We start from the raw sequence: 7,431 nt of genomic DNA, 5'->3' as shown, positions 1-7,431 counted from the left end.
TTCATTTCACCATCATGGCTTTATTAGTAAAACACAGCAGTACCCCCATGCTTACACACTACATACACATACATCTCCCTTCCTCAATAGGACCCCCACTTCTCAGGCCTGTATGGTAAAATGTAGCAACATGCTGGGCAGTCATAGGCAGCCTGCGCTCACCAGGTCACCCCAAACCTGTGATGGCTCCATGGCAGAGAAACCTCTGGGAGCGGTGGCACCCATACACTTCTGTGGTTGAACTCTGTTTAGCGTGGAGATTTTTAACCAATGGAGTGGCAGAACAGTAAAGCATCCACTAATTATTTTCATAAGCTCAGTTTTTATTGGTTGTTTGACTTCTTTGTATTTAATACTTTATTACTTGGTAGCATGGCGGGGGAGTTTCACCGTCACAGCCTGGCAGCACTCTCTCTTTCTAGCAATTCCAATCAATATGGAGACATCATCATGTAGGGTCTCTGAGGCGACTTTCCAGGATTGAGCTGTGCGGGTCGGGTGTCTGTCAGTTCAGAATGGACGGTGGCTATAAATAAAGACCAAAGGGCACCACCGCATCTTCCACCACAGTGCCCGTCGCATTCATATTTCTGGCAGTAAACAGCAAACCTTCTAAGTAATTGTATATGTTCAGCAAGGATGTTGACTGCACTGTCTGGTCCAGTTAAGGACAAACAATTGTGTATTAATGGTAAAACCAGATCACAACCACAGGAAATCAATCCCCCCCCCGATCAGCATGATGCTAGCACGACATACAGACTGGGCTGTGATTGGTCAATGTATTCATAGCATATAAAAAGGTGCGCATGGACATAACACAGATGCAACATATTATACATAATGTGAATATACAATCATGTGACACGGTGATGACTGGCCTAGATGTAGCACATTCAGCAGATGGCGCCCTCAGATGGTACAATCTGGTTTTACAATCAATATATTTATTTGTTACAATACACAGGGGCGGAGATAATCATAAAATTTAGAACTCAGACTGGAAAGGAGAAGCAGCACAAACAGCCAATCGTTGTGCTTTAATGAGCATGTTCATATAGGGAGAGAGCAGAGTGGAGATGAGCTCATCTGCTGCTTCTCCTTTCACTGTCCTATCACAGCCTTGGGGAAGAAGAGTCAGCAGAATTAGACATACAAAAACTAAAATCTGCAAAAGTTTGGAGAGAAGGAATACCCCCTTCTCAATCCCAATTTTAGGAAGTGAAAGGCTATGGGAGGAAGAGGGGGAGGGGGTTGGTTGGAGTAATGGGGGGTATAAATAGGAAATCTCAGGGGTCATCATTATTATTAACAGGGGGGGGGGGTTAACTGCTGAAAGATTCACCTGTAACAGGGTAAAATGAATCTGCTGCTTATGGAACAATGGGCACCAAGTGGTTAAATATTGCAATAAATGATTCCATGGCTGCTGCAGCTTTGTATATAATTCTGGCAATTCAGGGGTTAAAGGGGCCCCTGATGAGCAATGTGCTCCATGGGGCCCCAGTGTTCCCTATTGCAAAATCCCCTTCCTGGGTAATCTATCTTTATTTCAGTCCATAATGGTGCAGGGGACATTCACCGATCAATGGGGCCCCTTTACCTCCCCAAATCCCTGATACCCCAGACAGCCCCCCCTCCCAACAGTCCCCAGCAAGACCCTTCACATGTACATCCCAATGTATAATACTGCAATGGGTACCATGGACAGCGCCAGGGGAAACCACTCAATTCCACTGGCTTCACCTTCTACCCCACCAGGAGCCCTGACTTTGCTTGCTGCATGCTTATTCCAAGTATGATACAGCAAGTATGTAAGTAATAAGAAAGATAGCAAAAGGCAAACCCCGGCACCACCTTGCTATAAAGTGTATGCAGAGCCAAAACATTGGAATGGGAATAAATTAAACCCCAAATATTATTCAGCTGTCTGTGTCCTGCTGGTAGTGGAGCTCATTAGGAAATATGAGAAAATCTCCCTAAAGTAAAGGGGAATTTCCAGCTTACATTTAGATTTTCCCTCATCACCAAATGGGAGAAATAGAAAAGGTGAATCCCTACTCATTGGGGACACAGACAGCAATAAAACGGGGGTCTAACCCTCCAGAATAATCTGTTTTGCCTTTACATACCCTGTACAGCCCATTGGATGGTGCAGAAGGTTTTATGACTTAATCCCCTCTCTCATTACAAAGAAATGTTCATATCCCCGTGGAAGCGTTGGATCTCCGGGGGTCAGAGTCTTGCTCGTAGCGGTAGTGATAGCCCTCCATCTGGTCCCTGCAAGCCTCCCGGAAATTGTTCATCCACCTCTTAATCCCCTTTCTGTTCAGATAGAGGACCATGAGGAAGATCACCCCAATGAGCGCCAGGACTATCCCAAAGAAGACATAGGACGCCGTCTCCAGGTCCTCATTGCTACATTTCAGGTGGTCACCTCGCAGACCCATCACCAACGAACTGTTCAAATTTGGAGGTCCAAAGCACTTTAGCTGCTGGGCGTCCAAAGTCTGAGAAGTGTTTTGGAACCAATAAACCATCTCCTTGATATGACAATCACAAAAAATGGGGTTGGGGCTGAAATAAAGCCGAATTTTCTTGCTTCTGAGCACCGAGATCTCCGGCTCGTTTAATCTCTGAATGGAGTTATTTCCAAGGTGGAGAATCTGCAAGTTCTTCAGATCCTTCACAGCCATAGGGAAAGTCTGCAGATCATTTCCAGCCAGTTCTAATGTCTTCAGATTCTGCAAATGTTGAGTCCATGGAGAGTTGAGGATCTGGTTTGGTTCTAGAAGTGCTTGGTTTAATTTTAGGACTTGGAGGTGAGATAATCCAGCAAAAGCATCATCTGCAAGGTAGCTGAGGGTATTGAAGCTCAGATCCAAGGTGGTGAGGTTTGGGAGGTCCAGGAAAGCCATGGCCTCTATGACTTGGAGGTTGTCATGGCTCAGCACAAGACTGGTCAGGTTATTTAGATTTCGGAAGGCTGAGGCTTGGAGGACGGTGATATTGCTATGGGTGATGGACAGGTTTTGGACCCCATGGGGAACATTGTCCAGAATATCCTGGAGAGATAGAGAATGGCATTGCACCAGGCTGCTGTTGTTGGGACAGATGCAAGATGACGGACAGGATAAGGTGGCGTTCAGGAAAACCAGCAACCCGAACAACTTGAAAAGCAAGCAGCAATTGGCCTCAGCTGATTTCAACGGCGTGTTATTAAGGTTGCCATGGCAATCGGGATGTCTTCGTGACATCTTTCGGAGTTGTGTATGAATTTCCAACGCGGCGCCAAACTACCAAAAGTGCTTTCGCCGTCCTCACGTCCGTCGGTGTAAGGAAGCACCAAGATCGACTTCTCTTTCATTCTCAGATTCTGTCAATACATTGCAAGGCTGGGCTCCTCTTCTGAAGCCAGCAAACTCGCCGTCCTGGCTTGGAACTCTTAATTCGATTTGGACGTCTTTGGCAGGATAGATGGATGGACTGGTGTCTAACGAAGATGCCTCTCCCCCCCCCCCCACACCTATTCCCTCCCGCCTCCCCTTCATCAGCTGCTCTTATAGAAGAAGGATGGCTGGAGAGATTGTAGGATGTATTCCCGGCTAGAGCGGCTGCTTAACCCTGACACAGCTCCAAAGACAAAGGGAATGGGAATGGCTCCGGTGATGTCACCACATGAAAAGATCATCAGTACACAGCCCTGAGGCGGCTGCAAACATCATGGGCACAACCATGGATGGCACAGCTACTAGTGGCACCATGGAGGGGCCACAAATAATACCCATCCATTGCTTAGTGAGCCTTAGAAGAGTAAACAGTGTGCTGGATTCATTTACTGTTTAACAAATCTGACTGCAACGTTACAGGAAATCTCTCCCTTCCTCCTCCTATTAATCTCTTTTCTGTTCTCTCCTTTTTGTCTTCAATTTCCCTCTCTCTCGTTTTCTTTCTATCTCTATTTCATTCTTTCTTTTCCTTTCTCTATCCTCCTCACTCGCACTCCTTTTTTCATTTTATTTCTTCATTTATTCCTCTATCTATAATTTTATTTTTCCATCAATCCTCCCTCTTTCCCCTATTATTCTCTTTCTGTCTTCCTCCTTCTATCTCCTTCTTCACTCACACTTTCTGTCTCTCCATTTCTCCCCTTCTTCTCTTTATCTCTGTTTTTTTTGTCACTACTCCCTCTCCCCCATTTTTATTTTCTGTTTTCTGGCTACTTCAGTCTTGTTTTTATCAATCTCTCTCTCACTTTCTTTTTTCTCCTCGCCATCTCTCCTTGTTTCTTTCTCTAATGTTCATATTTCATTACTCCTTCCATCTCCATGCTTCTCTTTCTTTCTTTCTTTCTTTCTTTCTTTCTTTCTTTCTTTCTTTCTTTCTTTCTTTCTTTCTCTCTCTCTCTCTCTCTTCTCTCTCTCTCTTCTCTTCTCCCTCTCATTTATCTCTTTTCTTTTATTTTCTCTCTCTTTCCTTGCATTTCTCTCTCTCTTTCTTTCTCTTTCCTATTTCATTACTCCTTCCATCCCCATGCTTCTCTCTTCTCTTCTCTTTTATTTTTTTTCTCTTGCCTTCTTTCTCTTTGCTTCCTATTTCTCTCTCTCTCTTTCTCCCTCCTCACTCTCTCTATTTTCTCTCTCCTTCCATTTCTCTCTCACTCTTGCTTTCTCTTTTTATCTCCCTCACTTTCCCCAGCCATTGTTTTCTTTTACCTTTCCTAACTTTCTTTTTCTCTCTTCCTATTCTTTCACTCAATCTCTTCCACCCCTTGTTTTCCCTCTGCTCTCTCTTCTCTCTCTTTTACTCCCACATGTGTTTTCTTTCAGTCCCCATTTCTTTTTCTCTTTTCTCTTTTAATTTTCATCACTTTTATTATTCACCCTAATTATTTATCTCGCTGTCTCTCTCTCTTTTGCTACCCTCCTCTCTCTCTCTCTCTCTCTCTCTCTCTCTCTCATTATTCTGTATTACAGTGTCTGGGTGTGTTTAGCTCAGGATTATTAGCAGAGATGGATTTATAATTAGCACTTTGCATGGAATCCCCAAAATATTTGTGGCCACCAAAGAAGGAAAAACATGAACAAATAATGAAAGATTACTATTGGAGGATATCAATACATAGTGTAAGGACCTCTGCAGAGAGACCACTGTGCTATCTGGAACTCTGACCAGGCACCCAACCCTGCCAAAAAAAAAAAATTTGGAGTGTAATCATGGCCATGCTAATAAAGCTGCATCACTGCCATGGCTCCCGGGTGTTCTCAGTGCCCCCAAAACATTCACATTTAGGAACTCTACTGCTACCCTGCCAAGTCACAATTGGGCCACTGCCATTTTACTTCCCTGTGCTATTTGTAGGAAACTCAGATCATATAATAAAGAGTTTGAGGCATGGCATTGGTATAGTATGGGGTACAGAATTTATTAGGCCTACTTTTATTTGTAACTCTCAAGCAACTGAAAACTACATTTATCCGGAATCCACCGAGCCCGAGGGTGCCGGATAACAGAGAGTTTACTATATTTTGTTTCCATGCACCTGGTTTGTGCTTGGCTCAAGACTTTTCTAGAGCTGCTCCGACTCTCTGGAATGGTCTCCTCGTCCTATTCGGCTTGCTCCTACTTTCTGCTCATTTTAAAAAACCTTGAAAACCCAACGCTTCACCCTCACCTACCCGTCTTCTTCTGTCTCCTAAACCCTCACTACTTCCCACCATTCCATATCCCCCTCCTATTGTGTGATACTTCCCCCACCTCTTAGATTGTAAGCTCTTCAGGACAGGGTCCTCTCCTCCTCCTGTGTCAGTGTCTGTATCTGTCTGTAATTTGTAACCCCTATATATTGTACAGCGCTGTGTAATATGTTGGCGCTATATAAATTTCCTGCTTTTTGTAATAATTACATTGAATACATGAATGCAGATTGTCAATCCACATAGAATTGTGTAATAAAGATGAAAATGTGGAATTGCTAGTTAGGTTCATATGGATTATAATTTGTTATAATTAGTAGTTAGAAAATCTTCCATGATGGGGGGTTTTGGAAATGTCTAGAAGTACATATCTGTAATATTGCGGCCCTGGGGAGGAAGGGGTTCATGCGGCCGGATGGGGAAGTATTGACTTTTCCTTTGCTTTCTACAAGTGGCAATAAACACTTGTAACAGTTTCAATCTGGTGCAGATACACATCATTAAATCTCCCCCCTCCTCGGTGAATCTTTTGTCATGCTCTGCAAACAATGATTTTGGCTTTGTCAGACCCCCATCAGCACAATGTGATTGTCTCTTCCACATGGGACCCTTTGTGAATCAGTGGGGGAATAAATCATTCAATAGCTGAGCCTGTGATTTGGGGACGACCTTTATTTAAACCTTCATATTACTCATTGAATGTTTATTAGCTTCAGGAGCACAAGACATAAAAGAACATTAGAACATAATAATGGCCGGAACTATAAAATGCTGTTGGAAGGTATTGGAGAGAAGTGCCCAGAGGCAGCCAGAGCCACTGACCTGCATCAATGGTAATATCATCAGCAAGAGATGAGATATGGGGAGCAAGGAATACATTCTGGGAAATGCTGAACTAGAGGAGAGGAAGAGAGAGGAGAGAAGGGGAAGAGAGGTGAAAAGGGTGCAATAGGTAGATAGGAGGGGGAAAATAAAGGGAGCGGAGGTAAAAGAGACAAAAAGAGGTAAGGGGAGAAGAGAGAGAGGGGGAAAGGAGATGGAAAGGGTGCAATGAGTAGATAATAGGGAAGAAAAGTAAAGGTAAAAGAGACAGAATGGAGAGGAGAGAGAGAGGGGGAAATGACATTATGCAATGAGTAGATAAGAGAGGAGAAAATAGGGGAACTGAAGCAGAAAAAGGGAAAGAAGAAGAGAGGAGGGAAAAGGAAGAGATGAAAGGATGCAATGAGTAGATATAAAGGGGGAGCGGAAGTAGGAGAGACAGAAAAGAAGGAAAGAAGAAGAGAAAAGAGAGAAGAACGTAAAATGAGGAAAGTAAAAAAAGAGAAGGATGAGAAGAGAATAGGAGAGGAGAGAAAGGGAAGAGAGGTGAAAAGGGTGCAATGAGTAAATAAGAGGGGAGGAAAATAATAGGAGTGGAGGTAAAAGAGATGAAAAGAAAGAAGAAAGTGGAAAAAGAAAAGAGTAAAGTAAGATGGGAGAAAGAAGATCAGATAGGATAGAAGGGTAGATAAGAGGGGATAAAAATAAAGGGGGTATAAGAGACAGAAAGGAGAGGAGAGAGAGGGGAAAGGACATAATGCAATGAGCAGATGAGAGAGGAGAAAATAGGAGAACTTAGGCAGAAGAAACCGAAAAAGGGAAAAAAGAAGAGAAAAGAGAAAGGGGAGAGAAGTAGAAAGGAGATAAAAAAAGGTGCATGAGTATGATAGTACTCATGATATGAGTAGATAGG

General features: G+C 43.5%; 1 protein-coding gene across 1 annotated transcript; it reads right to left on the bottom strand.

Annotated features, from left to right (window-relative positions):
* Nucleotides 1-1,654: 1,654 nt before the first annotated feature.
* Nucleotides 1,655-3,515, bottom strand: TPBGL (trophoblast glycoprotein like). Its single transcript, XM_072425462.1, has one exon. The coding sequence runs from the start codon at nt 3,255-3,257 to the stop codon at nt 2,202-2,204; it is 1,056 nt and encodes a 351-aa protein (XP_072281563.1). The 5' UTR covers nt 3,258-3,515; the 3' UTR covers nt 1,655-2,201.
* Nucleotides 3,516-7,431: the final 3,916 nt, after the last annotated feature.

The sequence above is a fragment of the Pyxicephalus adspersus genome, chromosome 1 (assembly GCF_032062135.1).
Source record: "Pyxicephalus adspersus chromosome 1, UCB_Pads_2.0, whole genome shotgun sequence".
NCBI classification, from domain to species: domain Eukaryota; kingdom Metazoa; phylum Chordata; class Amphibia; order Anura; family Pyxicephalidae; genus Pyxicephalus; species Pyxicephalus adspersus.
This window is presented reverse-complemented; position numbering and strand designations above follow the sequence as displayed.